The 23,294-nt window shown below is 41.7% G+C and overlaps 1 protein-coding gene across 1 annotated transcript; it reads right to left on the reverse strand.

Annotated features, from left to right (window-relative positions):
- Nucleotides 1–1,104: 1,104 nt before the first annotated feature.
- Nucleotides 1,105–22,946, reverse strand: cenpe (centromere protein E). The gene is made up of 55 exons (XM_030785233.1): nt 22,891–22,946; nt 22,237–22,346; nt 22,041–22,130; nt 21,837–21,955; nt 21,500–21,619; nt 21,290–21,371; nt 21,126–21,193; nt 20,961–21,035; nt 20,709–20,760; nt 20,484–20,571; nt 20,259–20,388; nt 19,995–20,114; nt 19,659–19,811; nt 19,420–19,558; nt 19,148–19,247; nt 18,569–18,842; nt 17,944–18,000; nt 17,614–17,781; nt 17,367–17,441; nt 17,174–17,242; nt 16,801–16,932; nt 15,378–15,555; nt 15,080–15,234; nt 14,553–14,846; nt 14,238–14,459; nt 13,464–13,616; nt 12,991–13,212; nt 12,805–12,870; nt 12,614–12,697; nt 12,362–12,478; nt 12,054–12,275; nt 11,816–11,890; nt 11,628–11,711; nt 11,213–11,434; nt 10,980–11,063; nt 10,813–10,896; nt 10,439–10,660; nt 10,142–10,234; nt 9,941–10,024; nt 9,509–9,625; nt 9,095–9,313; nt 8,599–8,799; nt 7,422–7,502; nt 7,196–7,312; nt 6,656–6,841; nt 5,106–5,321; nt 4,663–4,869; nt 4,367–4,570; nt 4,078–4,224; nt 3,409–3,521; nt 3,223–3,317; nt 2,964–3,087; nt 2,387–2,661; nt 1,547–1,603; nt 1,105–1,193 (listed from the first exon to the last, which is right to left on the reverse strand). Exons 1-55 carry the CDS (start codon nt 22,944–22,946, stop codon nt 1,105–1,107), a joined length of 7,386 nt encoding a protein of 2,461 aa, XP_030641093.1.
- Nucleotides 22,947–23,294: the final 348 nt, after the last annotated feature.

The raw sequence follows: 23,294 nt of genomic DNA on the forward strand, positions 1-23,294 counted from the left end.
TGCATGCCTGGAGGACCAGTCATTCCGTGAGTATACCAAGTGTCATTCAAGTAAACAGTCATGTATCTTAAACATGTCACACACCACTACATATACCAGTTTCTAAAAGGGCAAATTTCGACACAAGATAATTGCAGTGGTAGTGTTTAATGCATTTCTAAATACTGAACATTTCAAGAGAAATTCACTCGAATCAGCTTTTCCGTGGTTTCTATCATATGAAGTGTTCCAGCAAGAAATACAAAAACACTCTCAGTAACAAAAAAAGTGTAGCAGTTAAGTGTAATAGAAACTTAAGTGATCGAAAACGTCCAATGTGTACTTGATTTTCTTCTCCTTTGGTTGCCTTTAAATTCCACTAGAGAAAGTGTTATCTTCTTTACCATGTGCACTTTTTGTCACTTCTTGCACACGTCATGTGCACATATCAAATCCCCTGCCGCTTTCAAACTTTGCTTCCTCGTTACCTAGCAACAGCCAACGGGATGCAAGCGCAAACTCACACATACAGCAAACCTACTCATGCCACAGTAGTCGGAGACAGGTAGCGTTATCTGTCTGGGTAGTACAAGCCCCTCTCTCGTTTTTTTCCCATTCTAATATGAAGTTTGGTGTTGAAACCTGTGTACGAAACAAACAAATTCTTCATAAAGTTTCGATAACCAAAATCGAAAACGTGGAATATTGTTCTCAAGACGGAGCGATTCCATATTAAAAGGGAAGGATAGTTACCCCACACAAAGTCACTACTTTATAATACAGGAAGAAACCCCCCCCAAACCTGTGCAAGCACTTGGCCGAATGAGGATTTGTATTGTAACTGCTTTGAAAAGACTTTGCAGTGCCAATGTAAAGCAAAGAGATGACCGCTTTCATGCAGACGAGTATGGTCAGTGACGGGTACGTATGAACCGCAAAATGGAACGTATTGACAAACGAGATCAGACATACATTTCTTTATTTCAAGGACATTTAAAAGGACAACATTTAAAAGGACTTCATATTTTCGAGAGATACAGGTTAAATGAATACTAAGACCACATAAACAGATAAATACACAAAAGTTTTGAGAAAACTGAATAAAAAGTGCAAACACTGAATTGACTACTGTGTTGGGCATGCGTTTGCCTCCCGCGGTGACAGGACGGATTTAAACCAATCGTCGTCTTTCTTCTCCCCTCGAGAGCTGGCCTCTGCAAGCATAAAAATCAGCAAAGGAAAAAACACTGTTGGTTACAATTCGCAGCTGAGAAAAAACACGGAACTGGACACTGCACAGGAACATGATCCAACAGTGACTATATAGAAGATCCTCATAAATACGTGTCTACAAGTCAACCAGCTGAGCTAGAGAGAGAGAGAGAGAGAGAGAGAGAAAAATAAAAAACAATACAGAGAATGCTTCCCACAGGCTGAAAATCACATCACCATTTAAATGGTCCAAAAGTGAAATCCAAATGTTAAGGCTGATCAAATGCACACCCACAGTTAGTGAACAAGTGTTAGTGCATCAACTCCAAAAACACCCAGGAGCAAAGTATATTACCCTCTTGGTCACTTTCAGAAGACTCCGTAGCTGGTTCAAGGGGTGCACATGAAACCTCTGATAATAGAAGCACATAGATAACTCACTGCCACTGAACTGGCATGCAGACCGACAGACAGGGGGGGAGGGGGAGAGAGAGAGAGAGAGAGAGAGGGAGAGACAGAGACAGACAGACGGAGAGAAACCCTTCTCAGACGTCCAGCGTTATCCGTAAGTGCTCTAGCAATTTTTCAGAATGCAGTCGCATATGAACACGAGCCAGAGTTCAAATTCCGGAAGTCGATCCGGCAATGTTCTGGAACAAAACCTTGAAATTTTTCCAGAAAAGTTCCAGATAGACTCAGAACTCGGAAAATGTGAACAAAAAACCTGCTGACTAAGATGACATTTTTGATGACGTATCTGCCCCACCACTTGCTTGCCAGGAGATTTAAATCAGTTAAACCAAAGGTAATGCACCAGTGAGCTTAATGTCTTATCTTACATCATCAGCTGTTTACAAAATCTCTTGTGAATTTATAACATTGCTAGAAGATCGACACTTGATAGAACCTGCTCAGCCACCATTTTGTTTGAAATAGAGCATCTTTCGCCACTCAAGTTAGACATCACGCCCTGCCTTTTTGGGATTTTCATGTCATGTGTGGCCAAGCTTGTCCCAGCAATTTTCCGGGAATGGTGTGTAAGCGTGAAAGGCGGTAACTGCCAACATTGCCAGAAAATTTATTTAGTAATGCTCCAGGTTATTATGTGTGAAAGGGCTAGCGTGAGAGTAAGAGAGATAGATAGATGAACTGGCAGAGAGAGAGACAATCAAAAGAATGGACCCAGTCCACATACCTGGCATCGTTCCGAGGCTTGAGTTGTCAAAGAACTGCTTGGGGCACTTTATGGACATGGAGTCGGCGCCAGAGCGGACATCAAAGAATTTGCTTTTGGGTGAGTCCAGGAAGCCTTTCTTGGGAGAGTTGACTTCACTTTCCAGCAGTGGATTGGGGCGTTTGGTTGGGGTTCGTGGGGACTGAGGCGTCTCTTTCAGGTCCTTCCTGCACTCTCTCAGCTTATAGGCCCTGTGCTTCCACTTGGCAATCTCCTGCTGTTGGCTGGAGACAAGACTGTCAACACACAAGTCATCATTTCAGCAGGGACCACTCAGTACTGTCACTTCACAGTAGAACCCTGACCACAAAAGCTTCTTCCTTACCAAAGTAATCACACACAGAGTTAAATGACAAACAACCACATTGATAAACAAGTTACCCCCCCCCAAAAAACCCAAACATGCACAAAAAGAGCAGAGAACGTAAGTGATGCAAAGTTGCACTGCACAAAAATCATAGTCAAACAGTCCACACATGAGCTGAAAGACCTCACCTGTCCTTACCAATGGATCTGGCAGGTGTTCACATGGGCTTACCTCTCAAACTTAGCGTTCTTCTTTTGCAGCTCTTTGACTTCCTCCTCAATTCTCTTCTCCTTTATCCCGGTATGCCCCCTGCTCTGTGTCACGGCTTTAAAACTAAAGTCCTCACCTTCCAAGACTGTCAAAAACACAGCCCATTTTAAATAACACTTCACCAGACAGCACACTGTGCATTATGTTAAACATGCTCTTTTGGACGTTTTGTACATGTGCGCTGTATTTCCTACGCACATACACACATAGTGACACTTACACGAGTGCTCGTCCTGTTGTGCTTTCCTTAGTGTTTCTTTCAGTTTGCGGATGACTTCCTCCCTGTGCTCCAACACTGACCTCATCTGTGTGATTCTACAGAGATGAATATAATCCGATATCAGAGCAGCTGAGGCTTTGTTGTGGACACACTGAAAATGCAGCTGAATGGAAAACTAGAACTCACTCATTTTGATGACTGGTCGACAGTGCGATGTTATCCAGCTCCATTTTGACCAGTTTATCTTTCAGGGTTTCCAGTTCTACAGCACTGGGAGCTGCTTTTCTCTTTGCCAGAGCCTTTGCAGATCAAGGTAGAAAAGCAAAAGATATTCAATGCATTCATTGATGCTGATTACACAACAAATGAATTTTAAGGAAAGGAACAACTTTACAGAACCATTAAGGGGCAAGAGAAAGAATTTCTGATGATGAAAACCTTAAACTATTTTTTAAAATGTTAGTTTTAACAAACTTTTTTTGGTTGTTGTTTGTTTCTTCAGCAAAGATGACTGCTTATGTATAATTTAAGGAAAATTACTTATTTGAATGATTCTTAAAAGTTCAGTTATGCAAACCAAAACCTGTAACTGATGATTCTTCAGCTAAAAGTAAGACATTTAATGGCTAAGGCAATGATGACTGCATATATACAATTTAAAGAAAATTCTTTAGATGCTTTAGATTCTTAAATGCACAGTTATGCAAACCAGCACATACACAGTTGGGCTAGAATGCTTTTCTTCAGATTACAGTCAACTAAGCAAGAGCACATGTTTCCATATGTATTACTACTTGATCATGGAGCATAAATGCATACCAACACATACACACACAAACATGCACACGCACTTACTTCAGTCTCTCTAAGTTTCTCTTGTAGGTTCTGGATGATGTCCTCCTTCTCTCTCAGCTGAGACTGAAGTTGCTTGAGTCCTGCATCCTCCTTCTGTTTGGAAAGCCCAGCCTGCTCCTGCAGGTCCTCCAGTTTCTGCTGAGTGACCTGTGAATCAGACACATGCTCTGAGTGTCTCAGCCCACAGCCTGACTGTCACAGCACCGCTGCAGCGCTCAGAGATTCTGAGAGAGAAGGCTCAGAGAAAACCGACAGTCACCCGTCTGTCTCTCTGGGCCTGCTGGGTTACCTGTCTGTCTCTCTGGGCCTGCTGGAGTTGGAGGCCGAGTCTGTGGTTATCCTGCAGGAGGTCTGCTTGGGTCTTTGGTGATGCTCCCTCCTGTGTCCGCAGGAGGGCCAGACTCTCGCTGCGCTGCTCCTTCAGTCTGTGTCTGGACTCAGCCGTGCACGAGTCCAGAACGCTGAAACAGCTCCCGTATTCATCTCTCAGACGCTTTAGGCACACAAACAGCCGCTTAGTCAGAGTCCACACACATACACACTTTTATCAGTGGTCACTGTGTGGTTACAGATATCAGTGCTTACTTCAAACACTTGTCTCTGGTGAACGGTGGCAATGGAGCGTCGCACCAGCTCCTTCTCAAAGAACTGGAGCACGGCTGCAGAGTCCTGAGATCTGCTCAGAACTCTGAACTCCTCCATCAGCCGCTCCTGTTCCCGACGCTCCACAGAGACTGTGATCGTGTGCTTGGTTAAGTCATCTTCAAGGCCTTCCAAAACTCTGTTCATTTTCTGAAGACACGAATGTTTGGTAAATTAGAAAATGCAAAGAGTTCTTATACATACAAACATACACAATGCCCCTGTTGCTCTTCAGATAGAGCCTCTGAACTAAGGTTCTACTCTGAGCGACAATGTTTACAGTAAGAGTTTAAGCTCTAGTCAGGACAGGGCTTACATATCAATCAATATTAATACCAAACAAAAAAAATTGGGTGCTCCAAAAACCTGACAAACACCTATATTACCTGAAGATATTGTTTGCGCTTTTCCAACAACTCTGTCATTCCCTGGTCCCAAACATGTTGGAAGCAGTCTTGGAACAACATGAGGGGTTGACTAGGATCCTGAGCTCTGTGGATCAGCAGGTCCTGTAACCTCTTCTCCTCAAAAGACTCTACATCTCGCTGGACCTGGGCCTCGAAAAGGCTCTTATGGCACTGGGCAAGTTTCCTCAAGGTGTACTGCAGAGAAGGAACACAGCTTTATAAAAAAAAACAAAACACACCTCATCTATTTTAAACCCCACACACTCTTCTGACAAGAAGCAACTGGTTGACATGACAGGGCTCCAGACTAACTTTTTACATTGGTTGCACTGGTGTGCCTAACTTTTTCATGTAGGTGCACCAGCACATCATTTAGGTGCATCCAAAATTTTCACCGCGCCTTTTGGCACTGCAATAATACATTTTAAGTGATATCTTTTTTTGTCAGTTCCCATACACATTGGTAATTTCTTTACAATCATTTACATAAAGTGTTAACAGGAATAAAGGTGCAGGGAGATACTCTGCCGGCCACACACCTGTCATGGCACAGGACGTCAGGTGTGTAGCCAATGGACAGGCCTGACAGGCCCAGGCCCAACCAAAACATGCATAGGCCCCCCGATTTAGGTGGCAATTATTTAATTTAATTTAAATTAATGCTAAAAAATAATATGTTGTTTGTTAAATTGGTTGATTTTCCAGAAATAAAGTATATAAAAATAAATAAATAAAAAATAAGAAATAGATACTTGATGGGTTTGACTGACATCTGTATTAGCCAATTAACAAGTTTGGTTTTGACTTTACAGCTTCAGCAATGTAAACAGGAGAAAGCAGCTGGATTTCCACCCAACACATTCGCATAGTTTAAGTGCAATCATGAAAATTCGGCTAAGGAAATGTCTGTGCGCGTTTTCATCAGCTGTATTATGTGGATTAAAAATGTACACTCTCCGCAACACGGGAGGAGTTGTGAACAGCTATGGGTTTAAAACTTATATGGGGCAACTTTAACGGAAATACGTGATAAAATCACAACAAACCTCTTGATGCGACTAAACCTGTTCCCATCAACGAGTATCATTTTACCCTACGCTAAATCAACTCTTTCCAGCGAATAAATTTCTTATGCAATTTAAAGATTTGATGCGAAGTTAAAGCGTTAATTTGCATTAAATAGTTGGATGGAAACCCTGCTGGTGTTGTGACAGCATTATGTTGTGTGTTTGTTGTGACAGGGCATGTATTTTCTGCTACTCCTTGTTAAACTGTGCTTGACGAATAAAAATGCAGCAGTATTTTGTGGTTTACTACATATTCAGTTTGACAGAGTTTTGGTCGCATGCGTGACCAAGGTGGTCGCACTCTGGAGCCACGCATGAGGTACAAAGTTACTTTGCCGATAACATATGAGTGGTACTACCGTTGTGATCTGTAATTTCCTTATATTTTACTTTACAGTGGTATAAAAGACCTGAGACAGCCCAGATTTGGTAAAAAGTGAGTTGTTTTTTGTTTTTTTTTACCTCAGTCTTCTGCAGAGCATCTGACAGTTCATTTGTCTTCTTCTGGAAATTAACATACAGCATTCTCTGAGCTTTAGGAACAAAAGCCAGGAGCTCCGCCAAGGGCCATTCTCTGGACAGCATGTCTTTATATGAGTTTCTTAGTGTGGGATTATCAATAAACATCTGGAATTTCAAGAAGGACGTCTGCAAAAAAAAAAAAAAAAGGGATTGTTATAAGGAAGCAGCGAAAACAGTATTACAGTAAAAAGGTATATTGTAAATTGATGGAGTCAGTGTGGGTTTTCAATCCAATTAAACCTGGAAGTAGAGCAATGCAGCATAAATTTTGTGATTTGTCCTGAATCATTTTCTGAAGAGTTCTAACAGTTTCAGTGTTGTTCATTCTAACAATGCAAAAAGCTCAGTTGTAGTAAAATGATCCACTTGTTCTCACATAATTCTTCAATTAAGAACCCAATTAATGAGCCAAAGGGAATCATTTTCAGATGACCATCTACACCAGTGAGTATGAATCCAAATTAGGAATCGGTTCAACACCTGAAGACTCTTATTAGTGCTTTCGAGCTCAGAGACCATCTGAGCTCCTCTCTGATTGGCTGCGACAGTGATCTGATCCTTTAACATGGAGATAGTCGTGCTGGCTTCAACAAGAGACTGAGATGAAACAGAGAGAAACAGAATTAAACAGAGCAAGACCAGTTACAGTCAATCAAAACGCACAAAGCAACTGAAATCAGTTGAACCATGCAATGACGACACCAACCTGACGCATGGTGTCAGCCTCTGATAAGAGACGCAGCTTCTCCATCTCCAGATCTTGTACTCTCTCTCCTAGCTGCTTCAGCTAACAACACCAAATAATAGTTTAACATTTATTTCCACACATAATACAACACTGTCTCTGAGGCTTCCTTACTGTCAGCCTGGATGATATATATATATAGGTAATTACACCATTTGTCATATCTTGGCCACATCTAATGGGTTAGATGATGACAATTTGCCTCGAATGAAACCATATTCAGAATGATGAATATTAGGCAAAATATTCATTAATACTCAACTGCTGCGGAGTGTGTATTGTGTTGGATCTAATGGCTCCTCTACTAACAATGCCATGACGCTGCATAAGAGTTCTAAGCGACGCTAAACTGTATAACATTAAATACGACATGTTATTTTGCCCTCTTTTCTGACCTGCTGAAGTTCTTCGTCCTTTTGCATCAGTTGTTCCACATTCAGCTGCTGGTTCACATTCAGTTCCTCTTGAACTTGTTTAACCTGAGAATAATTAAAGGATAAAAGCTGTAAACCAACACTCAGAGACGGAGGATGTGTTTCCTTAATCTGCTCCTCTCAGACGGTGGGTCAATCTCTATCTGATGTTCATTAAGGAGACCAAAACAGACTGCACAACTCTGCAGCTGTGGGCGTACTTTCAAGAAGGCAAAACTAACAACACAGATCCTAACACATGATGCAGAATCTCACCAAATCTGTTTTTTCCTTCAGGTCTTTCAACAGCTGTTCCCTCTCTGCTTTCAGCTCTTCCACCTGGCCAAGCTGTCAAGACAAGGAGATAAAACTTGTCAAGACAAGGAGATAAAACACCACTGCAGTCCACACAGTAATCCTACATGAGCTCAGGTAGAAGAAACATCATTGAAGTGCTTTTTGACATGAAAAGTGTCACTTCCTTTTTAACTTGGGAGATGGGCCAACCAAATAAATACAAAATGCATTTTACCGTACTTAACAACTGAACAGTAAGTCACACATCTGTAACTGCTTTCACTTCAGCTAGAGTCTAATTTCCGGAAGTCCACAAACAAACAGAGTAGTTCAAAGGAGGAGTCCATGCAACACTGCAATTACTTCCATAATGTCCGCGTTTCTATTATGTTCATTTGAGCTCCATCTATCTCTTAGTCAGTTCTCACCTTCTTCATGTTCTCGTCCAGCTCTTTCTTCAGCTGGTTCCTCTGCTCTCTCTCTCCCTGCAGAATTTCCCAGAGCTGGTCTTTCTGCTCAGTTAGAGAAGTCACATTTGACTGAAGCTCCTCCAGTTTTTCAGAGTTAGTCAGGGCGGCTTGAGATTTTTCATCACGGAGAGACTCAAGCTCCTTGTTCAAAAGTTCTCTCTGCAGTAAAACAGACCAAAAGAGAGATTAGCACACGACACCAAGTCTCATCTGTGCACAAGGGAAACAGGCATTTTAGAGAACCGACGACTGTGACAAATGTAAGAGTGAGATTATTCAGTGCGAATTACTTGATGAAAATCTAATAAAGACTTATTCATTAATGTAAATTGGTTAGCTGAGACATCTCACTTTTGCTATAACTGCGCAAAACAAAAGATAAGATTGTCAAACACATATCAGTTGAAACATAAATGTGAGTAGTCTGTGTATCATGTGCATGTTTCCTCCTCACCGTTTCCACACTCTGCTGAAGATCACTCTTCCACTGCAGTCCAACATTTCTCACATCCTCTAATGTCTGCTCGATCTGCTTCTTCTCCTCTGTTAGAGAAGTGAGTGTTGACTGTAGCCTCTGCAGTTCTGTGCTCAGGTTCTGATCGCTGCTTTTTTCAAGCAGGAGACGATCTCTCTCGTTTCTCAAAGTCAAAACTTCCTCACTCAACTGACCCATCTGTTTAAGGGAAAAGAGGGGAGATACAGACTGTGTCATTAAAGAGACCAACATTTTTAATGAGAAATTACTTATGTATTTCTAATGCTGTCAGGGTGATACAGACTGTGTCATTAAAAAGACCAACGTTTTTAATGAGAAATTACGTGTTTCTAATGCTGTCAGGGTACAAGCTGTCACTGCGCTGGCACTTACCTGCTGTTCTAGATGGGACTCCTTTGCAGCACTCTGTGTCTTAAGCTCAGAGTTTTCCTGTTGCTGCTGCTTGAGCTCCTCTTGGATGGTACTGAGCAAGTCTTGGTTTACTTTCAGCTGAGTTGAGGATAAAAAAAACCCAATGATCAGAGATGCGCATCTACTTGGAACGCACCATGAGCGTCAAGTAACCACGAGGTTTAGACGTTTGCCAAGAGTCTAAAGCTACACGGCGAAGACACAACCAAATTCCAGTGTCCATAGGCTGATCTGACTATAAATAAATACTGTGAACCAGGACATCATCTTAACCGACAGACCAGTGAAACCACTCCAAGCCAGGGCTCAGTCACACGTTAATATTTCTGTATTACAGTTCTGACCTGCTGCTGAGTCACTGTGTTCATCTTAAATAAAGAGGAGCATGCTCACCGTCTCAGCATTGCCCTGGAGCTCCCTCTTCAGCTGAGTCCTGTCCTCTTTCACTGCTTCCAGTTCCTCCCTCAGCATCTGAATCTGTAGAGATATATATATAAAAAAAACCCTCTATATCACAACTGTACTGTCTCAAAAACATGGCCTACCATCATAGTTGGATGGATGGCTAAATCTGATTGACAAGCTCCAGCTGACCTGTTGAAGTTGGTCTTCAGTTTCCTCTCTGCGACTCTGTAGTTCTGAGTTCAGAGCCTGTTGCTGCCTTAGCTCTCCCTGTACTTCGATGACCTAAAAAAAAAAAAAAAAGACATTTGGTTTATAAGTCATCATTCACAAGGCATAAGAAGGTTAATGAGACTCTCAAGCTCAAGTTCTTTTTAATTATACAATTTGACAATGTTTAATATTTAATACCTTGTGGAAAAGCGTCATCATATATTAGCACTGCTTCATGGCAGAGTTTTCTATAAAAATTTTTCCTGAGATTCTTACCATCTCTACATTCTCCTCCAAGTCTTTCTTTAGCTGGTTCCTCTCCTCTCTCACTGCCTGCAGGATCTCCTGGATTTGGTCTCTCTCCTCAGTCAGGGAGGTGATGGTGGAGAGTAGCTTTTCCATCTCCGTTGTGTCGCTGTTGGTGCAGTCGTTATTTTTAGAGTTGAGCTGATCGCTTTCTGATTGAACCAGCTCAAGCTCTTCCTTCAGCTGTGTCATCTGTTTGAACAGTATATACAGAGATCAGTTCATTTATGGTCCAAACACATATTTCTGCCATAAATTGGAACACGAATTAGACTAACAGAATAAACTGAGTCTAATCTGCTGTTGGATGAAATTGAATAAAAAGAGAAAGATCTATCCTTAACCTTTTGTGTTTTGTCATCAAGTTCAGTTCTCAATTGACTCCTCTCATTCTGCAGGGCTTCCACCTCCAGTGTGAGCTGCTGCACCTGTTTGGAGTCAAAGAAGAACACTGTAGAACTTTACAATGTAAAACAATGAGGTCTAACATAACGTAGAGAGAATGACTTACTGAAAGTTGAGTTTGCTCCTCAAGAGTCTGCTTCTCTGAGACAAGCTGCTGCTGCTGTTTCAATTCTGCCTGGATCTGTACGGCCTAGACAGGAGAATGTTCGGTGAACTCAGATGATTTGGGTCACTGATAATACATAACTGATAGTAGATGATTCTCTACGATTTTGCTAAAATCAGAGAAAGCAACAAATTGTGATAAGTAAAAATTAGTGATTGGCCAGAGGGTCTTACCATCTCTATGTTCTCCTCCAGGTCTGTCTTCAACTGGTTCTTCTCCTCTCTCACTGCCTGCAGTATCTCCTGCAGCTGGTCTCTCTCTTCGGTCAGAGAGGCGATGCTGGAGAGAAGTTTCTCCACCTCCACACTGTCACTCCTACTGCAATCTGTGGTATCAGAGGGCGACTGGTCCATCTTTGAACGAACTGCTTGGAGCTCCTCATTTAACTGCCTCATCTTTGTGGAGAATAAAAGGCCAGCAATATGTTTTTAAATGCTGCAAACATCTTAATTCACTTTCATTTCTTCTTCTGCAAAAGTTCCATAAGACAATGGTTTGCACTGATAAATAACATCTTACAATAACCAAAAATAGGAACTCAGCATAAGGGGGAGTACAGTGACGCTGTGAAAGGAAAACCATTCTTACCATCTCAACCTTTTCCTGAAGGTCGGTGCTCAGCTGGCTCTTTTCCTCACGCAGTGTTTCCAGCTCTCGCTCCAGCTGCTGTATCTGTGGAACAGCACAGAGAATGAATTGTCATCAGAAAGATGAGTTTACATACCAGGTGAGAGATGTGCTTATAAATAAAAGAGGAGCATAAATTAAACAGAGACCTGATGGTGAGCTTGAGTCTGCTGCTCCGAGTTCTCCTGTTGCTGCTGCTTCAGTTCTGCTTGGACCTCTATGTTCTAGAGAGAGGCATTTTCTGAGGTCACTAACAACTAGTCAGACATACCAGAACCCAATTCAACTACAGTCATCTATAAGTGCCTGCTTTCATACCATGGGATGGAAATGACAGAAAACAAGAACAGGTGAAGAATGACTCATCAAATGATAGAAGGCATTTACCATCTCTATGTTCTCCTCCAGATCTGTCTTCAGCTGGTTCTTCTCCTCTCTCACTGCTTGGAGAATCTCCTGGAGCTGGTCTCTTTCCTCAGTCAGTGAAGTGATGGTGGAGAGAAGCTTCTCCATCTCGGCCATGTCACTCCTAGTGGAGCCCTTATCCTCAGACTGCAGCTGGTCTCTTTCTGACCGAACCAACTCGAGCTCTTCGTTCAACTGCTTCACCTGTTTGATTGGTAAAGTATTCCAGAATTCAGTACTGCTGTGGTCTTCTGAATGCAAGAAAGGTAAACTGGCCAGCAAACATCTACCTGCTGTTCTAGCTGTGATTCCCTCGATGTGCTTTCAGTTTTTAGGTCACAGTTTAATTTGTGTTGTTGTCTGAGCTCTTCTTGAATGGAGTGAAGCTGGCTTTCAGTCTCTATAATCTAAAAATCACAAGAAAATAGTGAGTAAATATCTTCAAAAGACCTACAGCCATACTATCTTTTGCAACAGGTGTGTATCGCAAATGCAATGATGGACCGCAATTGGAGAGTGAGAGCAAAGGAAAACACACTCACCATGTCAGCTCTCTTCTGAAGGTCTTCCCTCAGTTGGATATTCTCTTCTCGCAATGCCTCCAGCTCTCCGTCAAGCAGCTGTGTCTACGAGATAAAATGAGGAAAATGACGTGTCATAATTAAGACTTTGACTGATCAGACAATTGCATGAGGTTTTCTTGATTCTGATTTCTGAGAGAAACACAACAGACCTGAAGTTGAGCCTGCTGCTCACAGCTGAAATCTTGCTGTTTCAATTCCGACTGGACCTGTCCAAGCTGGAGAATGGTTGAGCAAAAATTGAACATATATATACAAACACACAGACAAAAAAAAGGGAATACTAATTCTTTGTGGGATTGATCTTGTAGATCTTCTGAGTGGAACTGGGTTTTTACCATCTCCATGTTCTCCTCCAGATCTCTCTTAAGCTGACTTCTCTCTTCCCTCAGTCCCTGAAGCATTTCCTGGAGCTGGTCTCTCTCCTCAGTAAGAGAGGTGATGTTTGAACACATTCTCTCCAACTCTTCAGTCTTATCCAGTGAGTGTTTGTCCTTCTCAGACAAAAGTTGGTCCCTCTCATCACGAACACACTGAAGCTCCTCAAGCAACTGCTTCATCTGTGACATAGCCAGAGACCATGTCATAACCTCCCTCACCTCCAACACCTTTCTCAGGCAAGAGGACTCCTCCCATTTTTTGTGATATAGTAAATATCATCAAATCAGACAAGAAGCATTAAAAATCATACTTAAGGGAGCTTACTAACTTTTGAAAGGTTCCTAAAAGTTTTATAAGCTGAAATACCTAAAACTGACAGGGAAAAAAGCTAAACAAACAAATGTGCACTAAAATAAAAGTTAAACATTACCTGAGCTTGCAGCTCCTTTTGAGGAATGTCATCTTCATGGCTACTAAGTTTAGTGTCAAGCAGAGCTTTTTCTTTCTCCAGGCTCTGTATTTTGTCCTGTTGCTCTTTTATCTTCTCAAGAGCACCTCTCAACTCGTCTTGATTTTCAATCATCTAACATTCCAAAAAAAGCTTAATGTTAGAACAAATGTACTATGCAAGACAACAAATGCAAGAGCATTCATTCATGCTCAACAACATCATGACCAACACTAATTAAAACGCAATCACAGAATTTAGAAATGTACATTTACAACTCTAAACAATGTACACTTACCATCTCAACATTCTCCTGAAGGTCTGTCTTCAACTGGTTTCTCTCTTCAGTGACAGCCTCCAGTTGTTCCTTAATCTGTTGCATCTGTTTACGGAAAAAAAGACCAGAGTATAAGGGGCACAAGATTTACTAGAAGCCAACACTAGTGGACCTCTCTCTTGCCAGCAGATCTTCTGCTTGTCATTACTTGCCAATAGAAGACAAACGTTGAAGCAATTAGCTTGTTCTTACCATTACATACATATATATGTAACACAGCACAGTATGTATTCAGAGCTTACCCGCTGTTCAGTATCACTTTGTTGCTCTCTGTCAGCCTTCATCTGTGAATTGAGATGATGTTGCTGTTTCAATTCATCCTGGACCTGTATAATCTGTGGGAGAGATTCATCAACCCCTTAGCTCACATGGAAATAGTAAAGTTACACATTTATCTGATCATAAATGAAAAGTCTTACCATCTCTATGTTCTCCTCCAGGTCTGTCTTCAACTGGTTTCTCTCCTCTCTCAGTGCCTGCAGTATTTCCTGTAGCTGGTCCCTCTCTTCGGTGAGCGACGTGACATTGGAGTGAAGCTTCTGCAGCTCTTCGTTCTGGTTCAGAGCACCCTCTGACCTCTCAGACAGGAGCTGATCTCTCTCGTCACGAAGAACTTCAAGCTCCTCAACCAGCTGCGTTGACTGCAAAAATAGGAAAGCCAATTTCTTACACGACTGGAGCTTTTAAGAAAAAGAATGCTGGAAAAGGCTCTTAGAAGAAAGTTGGCAAGTCACCTTGAGGTTTGCCTGGTCCAAAGAATCAAGCAGTCGGGTATTTTCAGCAGAGCAGTGCTCCAAGTCGGCCTGGAGTTTTGCCAGCTGTTCAGAGGTTTCTGTTTGCTGTTGATTCAGACAGCCCTCCTTTTGTTCTGCAATGCTCAAATTATTCCTTAGTTCAACAAGTTGCTCTTGGGCTCTCTGAATTTCCTCTTGGAGTTCCCGAACTTTCTCATCAGAATCAGCCTGAGTGGAAACCAGTTCTTCCCTCTCTTTATGAACAGAGCATAGTTCACCTGTGAGCTCACAAACCTAGGGCATAAAATAAAAGAATAGAGGAAGAGTTAAACTATGAAGAAAAAAACAAACAAAAAAAACCATGAAGGATATAAGGATTCTGAGAACACAGTTATTAGCAGAAGAACAGAGAGACTGAGACATAACAACTCAGTCATAAATAGGTGGGATAAAGTTCAGAAACCAGTTCTCAACCTCTGAAATGCTCCAAACAAGTATGTGCGGTCTGTGTTGTAAACGTTGTTCACCTGTTTCGTCAACTCATTCACTTTGTCAGGGAGATGCTCCAAAGATTTCAAATCCTCTATTTTACTCTGAACGGCCATTTCTCTCTCTTGGCTTCTCTTAAGTTCTTTCTTCAGGTCAGCCACTGTTTTCTCCAGTGTAACGCTGTCCACAAGATCTGAGAAAAGCAGAGGCCATAATATCATTTATACAATGCACAGAACCAGAAACAACCTTTATTCTAAGACACAATGCTGATCTATATAAAAAAAGAACACTTGCTGGGAACATAACTGGAGAGAACAAACATGTCAGACATACTTTTAGGGACCTTTCCATCCAGGAGAGCAGTCAGTTTAGTGTTCTCATCAAAAGCATCAAGCAGTTCCTTTTGTAAATCAGCCTGCATTTTCTTAAAGTGGGACTTCTCTTTTTCCAGCTGGCTCTGCAAGGCTTTTAGTTCAGACTGCATTCGCTCATAGTCCGCCGTCAAGGTTTCCTAAAGCAGGCAATTCATTTACTTAATGTGGCACAACAAGATAAAACTGTTAAAGTTCACTTCTCTAACGCAACAGTGTTACATTGACCCAGAAAAAAAGTCATGTATTCTTAATGCAAATATAATACCCACAAGACAAAATTAAACACAAATTTTACTTGACAAATTTCAGACTACAAACACTATGACCTTCATAAAATCAAATGTGATTTAGTCTGAGTAGGCACTCATCGGGAAGACATCCCCACCAGGGATCTCCCCCTAGAACTACATACATTCAAGGGCTTTTTTTCTCTTTGCATTCACACCGCCAGTAGGAACGCTGAAGTGATGTAAGCTGGCCAATGGTGGTATAGTGACGTCACGCTAAGAGCTTTTGTTTACATGGATAACCAGGGTATCTGCACATTTTTTAAGCACAACTTTAATGACTTAAGACCTTGTTAATACCTCTAAAAAGAAAAAATAATACCATTACTGCGGCAAAAGAAATCAACAAACCAGACTACAGTATACACAGTTATTGAAATTTATTGAATTTGAAGGACAGAAATATTTAATGCACATTAGATAATGTAACTGCCCTCTCATTAATGAAAACAAAACTGTGTGGCAATAGACCCAGCCCAATGGGAAAAAGAAATGTCCCCCTGCATTTACCATCGCAGTAGCAGTGAATGACTCGATGAGCATAGTACCTTTTCGGGTGCTAGCATAGCACTTGTGCTGTTCAGATTTCATGTGAGAACCTGTGCTTTACAAACCAATGTCCAAAATTTGAATGTTTTGCCACAAAGCTCACATCGCGCCTCATACAAACCGCTGGATGGTTTCAGCCAGCCACGATATCTGTCGTCTTCCAACCACTTCTCACTCAATTTGCATTTACCCATGGCTGAGCTTACATTGCTTGCTCGAAGCGTTGTGTTTTTGGTTTTTTCCTTTTCATATTTTACACGAATTTTTTAAAAATGGCGGTTGCAATCAACGCACATTTATGTCTGGACCAGTCACACGTACAGTTAAGTCACGCATGGTTCCTCTTGTGCTGGGAGAGCTCCTACCCTGAAGTAGGAGCTAAGAAAAGCCCCTCACAACAGCATTCTAAGAACTATGATTGTTCTCAGTTCCTGCGGTGCGAACACGCGAAAAAGGGGGTGCTTCCTCCAACAGTTCTAAGAACTATGGAAAAGTTCCTCCGGTGCGAAAGCGCCTATAGATTTGTGAAAACAGAAAGACACTTACATCTCTCTCTTTGAGGGAAAGGTTCTCACTGCGTAGAAAGGCCCAGTCTCTCTTGGTCTCCAGACTAAGTCTCTCTGCATCGTCTAATGAACGCCGCAGCTTAGTGATCTCCTGGACCAGGTCCTTATCACTCTACAAAATAAACAGCAGAATAGAACCAGTTTGGTGGTTGTGTTTAGAAAATGTACTTCCTTCTCACAAGGATCCAAGCACTGCATGTATATTTGAACAGCTAAAAAGGGACATTGGGGGGGGGGGGGGATGGTGAGCCATTACTGTTGGGGTTCATGACTAACTAAATGATACAAGGCCCAAACACAGAGATGTGATGCTCTTACAAAAACCAAAGAAGTAAATATTCCATTATACATACAAATTTCTGCAGCTCTGATGCAAAGTCTTCCTTCTTCTTCAGCTCTGTTGTCATGGCAGCCAAATCAGCCTGGGGGAAAAAAATAAAATGAAATAAATTAATTAAATAAATAAAGACTTAGTTGGCTTATGAGAGTCAGCTCACAGCGATTAAACACAAGAGCAAATTCAAGCAATAAAAAGTTAAGAGTCACCTCAAGCTTCTGGACTTGGTCTCTGGAGTCCTTTGAGACCTGCCTCAGGGTGGAGATTTCAGCCAGTAATTCTCTCTGTGTTAAGATTAACAACAAGGTGAAAAGGGTTCTAGTAGACAAATCAAAAATCCAAAGACCGGTTTGCAAGGGAACAGTCTGGTTTCACTGACTATACAAACTAAAGGCACAAACATTCAAGCTGGACAAAGCTATCTGCTTCATAAAGGAAATGATGCAGACACACTACCTCATATTCTTTTTTGCTCTCCTCTTCCAGTGATTTAAACTCTTCCATGTCTTTCCTCTCATCAATCTCTTTTTGAAGAACTTCACTGTCATGTTTCAGTTTTTCAATCTGCTCAGTCAATAGTTCAAGACTCTGCTTGAGTAAGTCACGCTCCGCAGCAATGCTTTCCTATTGAGGAAAAAAGACCTGGGGTCACATATTGATACCAAAGACCCTAATAACAGTGATGCTACTAACTGGAGCCCATACCTTTCTGTCTGACATTTTAAACGAATGAATTGGATGAAACGTTAAAGCCTGTGTAACACCTTTAGTGTTAGGGATACCTACTCGTTCAAAACCAAGTGTCTCACAAAACTGAATGGTCTCCTCCAAGTCTTTTCGGCACTGTTGAGAAGAAAATGAGTTGGATTTATTTATTTATTTTTAGAAAGTCAGCACCACACAAAAAATGTATCTATAACAATGTAGCTGAAACTGCATCAGATGAAAGTGACAGTATGAAACATGTCATGCATTAATATGGAAGAATAAAACATCTATTGACATTTTTAGGCTATTTATTGAAAGTTTTTGACATGCCCACCTGCTCATGAGTATCGCTAGTCTGGTTCTGGGTTGAGGCCTGGAGTTGTTCCTCCAGTTCAGCAACCCTCTTCTCCAAAAAGTCATTTCTCTCCATGGTCTCCTGCTTCTCCTGGTTCTGGGTTAAAGCCTCGAGTTGTTGCTCCAGTTCAGCAACCCTCTTCTCCAAAAAGTCGTTTCTCTCCATGGCCTCCTCCTTCTCCTGGTTCTGGGTTGAGGCCTGGAGTTGTTGCTCCAGTTCAGCAACCCTCTTCTCCAAAGAGTCGTTTCTCTCAATGGCCTCCTGCTTCTCCTGGTCCTGGGTTGAGGCCTGGAGTTGCTGCTCCAGTTCAGCAACCCTCTTCTCCAAAGAGTCGTTTCTCTCAATGGCCTCCTGCTTCTCCTGGTCCTGGGTTGAGGCCTGGAGTTGTTCCTCCAGTTCAGCAACCCTCTTCTCCAAAGAGTCGTTTCTCTCAATGGTCTCCTGCTTCTCCTGGTCCTGGGTTGAGGCCTGGAGTTGTTGCTCCAGTTCAGCAACCCTCTTCTCCAGAGAGTCGTTTCTGTCCATGGCCTCCTGCTTCTGCTGGATCTCTGACTCCAGCTGAAGCTCCAGGCATGCCACCTTATCAGACAGCTCACTCAGCTGGGGCGAGCAGGGGAAGTCACTGGGGAGACAAGAATATGAATACCGTCGGGCCATTGCTTTTGTCACGAGGCAGCAATATTACTATACAGCTCAAGCAAAACAAGAGGGGAAGAAAAGCATTACAACGGGAGTAAATGACTATGATGTGTTAGAGAGACATTAAAGTAATGTTAGCACGTAGAGGTAACATGGGAACCCATCTCGGTGAATGAGAAAAAAAACACACTCGTCAACTCTAGCTATCTTGTGCAAAATCTTCCCCCTTCTTCTGTCAAAGACCGACGAAAAAGAACAAACCACATGTGGAGAAAGGTTTTTGCTCACTTGTCTGAGGAACCACGCATGGCCACGTTACTCTGGTTCATTTCCGTATCAAAGGTCTGCTCCTCTGGAATGTCCCAACGACCATCAAATTCTTCCATGTCTGAAAACACACAGTGCTCATTCACTGAACATCCCTCAAATAACAGATATTTCCAGAACTTTCCTTGTCCATAAAGGTTTAGGACTCTAGCCTGACATTGCTTTAATGCGGGTATCATGAGTCGTACAGCTCAGGTAAAGGGAAAAAAAAAAAAAAAAGACTGAGTGCTTACATTCTCCTTGCTCCAAAAGAGCACTCTTTTTGAAAGAAGGCTCTGCTACAAAACTGTGCTCCGTCACCTCATGATGCATTTCCAAAAACTGAGAAGCTCGGAGGAGCTTTCCACCCCAGGTAACTCTCCGCTTCGGAACCTTCACATACAACACACACACAGCACTGAAATATCTGAGCAAACCCACAGCTTAGGAAAAAAAATCATTTAGAAATTGGTAGGCAAGCGTGCTCGTTTACTTTTTTGACTTGGACGACATTTGATGCCGTGACTAAAAGCTTGGTCAAGTTTCTAATCCTATCCTCTTGCTCCCTCTGGAGTTGGTCCTTTTCTTGCAAAAGCTGACACAGTGTCTCCTTCTCAGTCACAGTTGTTTGCGTGACTGAGGACACCTAAAACAAAAGGATCAACACACAAAACAAAACGTTTTTGGGATGGTCATTTTTGGGATAACCATCCTTTGTACTCATTAGTAAAAGATGTAGGAAAAATGGCTAGGGCCTTGAAAAAAAAAAAACCCATCAATTAGAAATTGCACCCAAATTCTGCATGGTTAATATGTTTGGACAGCTAACCTCATGCAGACGTCGTTTAAGGTCAGAGATTTCATTTCGGTATCTCCTCAAGAGGGCTCCGTCGTCAGAGACCTCTGTGACATGAGGATCGTTCTTCATCCGTTTTGCTGCACTAGCAAACTACATTAAAGAGAACAAATAGCATTCGGTTTTAGGTTCTAGTTACACAAGCATTACAAGTTAAATACAGATTAGTAAAGGGATCTAAAAAAAAGCATTTGAAGTTAAATACTGATTAAGTAAAGGTCAATTGATCTCTCCTACCTGTAAAGTGCTGAGGGTTTCTTCTACGGTGGCGGGGGTGATGGTACAGATAATGACCGTTTTAGCATTGCCACCCAGTGAGTTCTGGAGGATACGAGTGAGCTTGCTGTCTCTGTAATTTGTGAAACCCCTGTTGAAAGGAAACAAAATACAAAATTTATTACACAGTTTTTTTGTTTTTTTCCCTCAAGACTACTGTATGGCAGATAAATGTAATGATCTTACTTTTGACTCTCATCAGACAGTTTCTTGATGACTTGTCCCAGGGTGAATAAACTGCGGTTTATATTACATCCTTCTTTGAAACGTGTCCCTGCAATAAATAGTAAAAACATGAATCATAAATGTTTATGCACATATCTAGATATCTGACGATGAGTAGCATTCCTTTATTCTCTGGGGATTACACAACTTTTAAGGAAAGTAATGAGCTCATGTTTCTCAGATTACCTTCTGCCCCTGTCTGACTTGCTCGCTCAGCTCCAGCAAGATCAACCAAATTCTATTGGACAAATAAACAGCAGATGAGAAGAATAACATAAAGATCTTACTCTATGTATTGGTACAATGTACAGAGCGCTATTCACACAAAAGTCCACTTTCAACTATAACAATGCCCTAATGAGGCAGGAATAATTCCATTTCACTCTTTTAAGAAGTAAATGACTGAGGTCCAGAACACAATGAAACGTGACATCTTACCAAGTGGGACACAATAATAGCTCCATCTGCATTCTCACCCGACGCAGGGTCACTCCTCTCGCGGCTTTCCAAAATCTGCGAGAAAAGCAATTAGTCATTTCACAAGGCCATCTCAAAAACATGACCAAGAGAGAGCCAAGCTCCGTTTTTTTTTTCTCCCCTTACCATACGGAAAATGGTGTGAGAACGACTACTCCGCTGGTTCATTTTGGTCTTCCCATAATGACGATTTTCTGTTGAGATGAAAGGCAAAAAAAAGGTTACGATGGCCGAAAGGAGAAACATGATACTGTGCATTATAGCTGAATCATGTCCGTGAACTGTCTTACTTTCTCCTTTACGGATCCATGCAAGAGCTTGGTCGGGTGAAGTTACTAACTCCTCTGTCAGATCAGCAACGTAGACATTTTTCTGAAGACAAAATATATGAATGCATGTGTAAGCAAACCACAAAACGCACGCTGATGAACACAACAGGCCGAGCTTACTGGGCCAGAATCACTGCCACCAACTGGTCAGGTTGTTTGTCCCGTACTTACATAGTTCCCCTCACGGATTTCAAGTGGCTTCCTCTTCCAGCTGTCACAGAGCAGGTCAGTAACAGTCTCGTTGTAAATCTCCATGTAGCTAACCCTCAGGAGAAATTCCTTCTTTGGACACTACAGAAAAAGGCCAAAATACAAGTTATCAAACAATAAAATGCCAACTTTTGTAAATATATAAAGCCTTCCATGATAGAACTGGTACACTACAACACAACTAATCATCTATCTTGACAGTGGTGATATCTTGAAGTTCTAGTACTTCACTAATGGTAAAGCCATTGATCTTAAAAATGACAAATACAAAAACTATATTGCTTTCATCGATGCTTACATTTTTAATGGTTTGGAAGACATCTTCCATGGCTAGAGGTATGACTCCAGGACTTGTTTTATCCCCCATCATGGTGAAAGTTTTTCCAGACGAAGTCTGCCCGTAGGCAAATATTGTCCCTGTAAAACGCAAGTCCACACGGTTCATTCCAGCAGTAGTAATATATTGTCGACAAGACCTTACCGCACTTCAGCACCTACTCACCATTGTAACCCTCAACAGTGGACACGACGAGAGGTTTAGCAATTTCTTGGTAGAGTTGCTTGGTTGTTTCCTCTGCACTAAAAACCCTGTCTGGAGCGAGCAATATTATTATTATTACAGAATTAGCCATTTCACGAGTAACTTGCTCACGTTATCAAATGTTCTCGTGTGAACATACTTCCATAGCCAAACTTACCGAAATTAAAGGTCTTGGTGAGGTTGCCATCGTCAATTTGTTGAATCGCCTGTTTTTCTGTTTTCCAATATACTTGTACTGCATCCGCGGTTTCAGCGGCGCTCTCCTCCCTGCAAATAATTGTAATAACATCAACGTTAAGCCGTTGACGTTAGCTCAGTAACTGCGCTAGCTCCTAGTCTAGGAAAACTAACCTGGCATAGACTACTGTCGTTAACGATCGTTGAATCCACCTGTACACTTAAATCACATCAATCTACTTCAAATTCGTTTGACTCTAACCTCCACTGAACACAATTTGAACGACATTTACGTTGAATAAGATGACAAAGAAGTCAAGAACTCAGATATCATGAAATATAAATAACAGGTGCTTTGAAAAAAGAAGAGAAGAAAAACAACCTACAAACGTATAACGTACTTTGCACAATTATCTACATAAGTTAACATATCCTGTCTCAGTTTAAATGTCAAAGTTACAGCAGTGTCTGGTTAAATTAGCATTAGCTGTCCTAGCTTACTTTGGATGAGATAGCTAACGCTACACTACGCTACCCGTTTAATGTTGTATGTTGAACCTAGGAATTGAAAAGGCGTAACGAATACGACCTGCTTTACCATTATCTAAGACCATTACACACAAACGTTTCTCACCTTTCTATTAAGGGCCGAACCCTGACACAAACTTTGACAGCAGACTCCTCCGTCATCGTTACTCCATGTAAGAATCTATCAAAACTTTGCACTCCCAATGAAGATGCCAGCAACCGTATTCGAATTTGTGCGCAGTCAACTTTTTAAATGTATAACGAGTTTTGGTTGGACAACGTCATCAGCAGGCACGTTGACGTCGGAAAGCAAACGCGTAACGTCTGTATCTGCCTCCTAGCGTTCGGGCGAGAGTTGACTAGGAATGCCTGCTGTTCTGTAGCACTTAAATGTGTTTTCGATCAAATGCATTAATCTAATAAATGTTCCAGCAATATGACGTAGAGCTTATATATTTATTTGTTTGTTTGTTTTTTTTGTTTGTTTGTTTATGGGAGACGTGTCCCTTA

Source organism: Chanos chanos, chromosome 9 (assembly GCF_902362185.1).
Source record: "Chanos chanos chromosome 9, fChaCha1.1, whole genome shotgun sequence".
NCBI lineage: Eukaryota > Metazoa > Chordata > Actinopteri > Gonorynchiformes > Chanidae > Chanos > Chanos chanos.

Bases quoted from the DNA above. Each gene is read 5' to 3' on its own strand.
- cenpe (XM_030785233.1), bottom strand. From the start codon at position 22,946: ATGACGGAGGAGTCTGCTGTCAAAGTTTGTGTCAGGGTTCGGCCCTTA. The intron at 11,064-11,212 runs GTAAGACCCTCT...TCTCCTGTCTAG, and splicing joins TGGAGGAGAACATAGAGATG to GCCGTACAGATCCAGGCAGA. The intron at 8,800-9,094 runs GTGAGGAGGAAA...GTTTTACTGCAG, and splicing joins TTCAGCAGAGTGTGGAAACG to AGAGAACTTTTGAACAAGGA.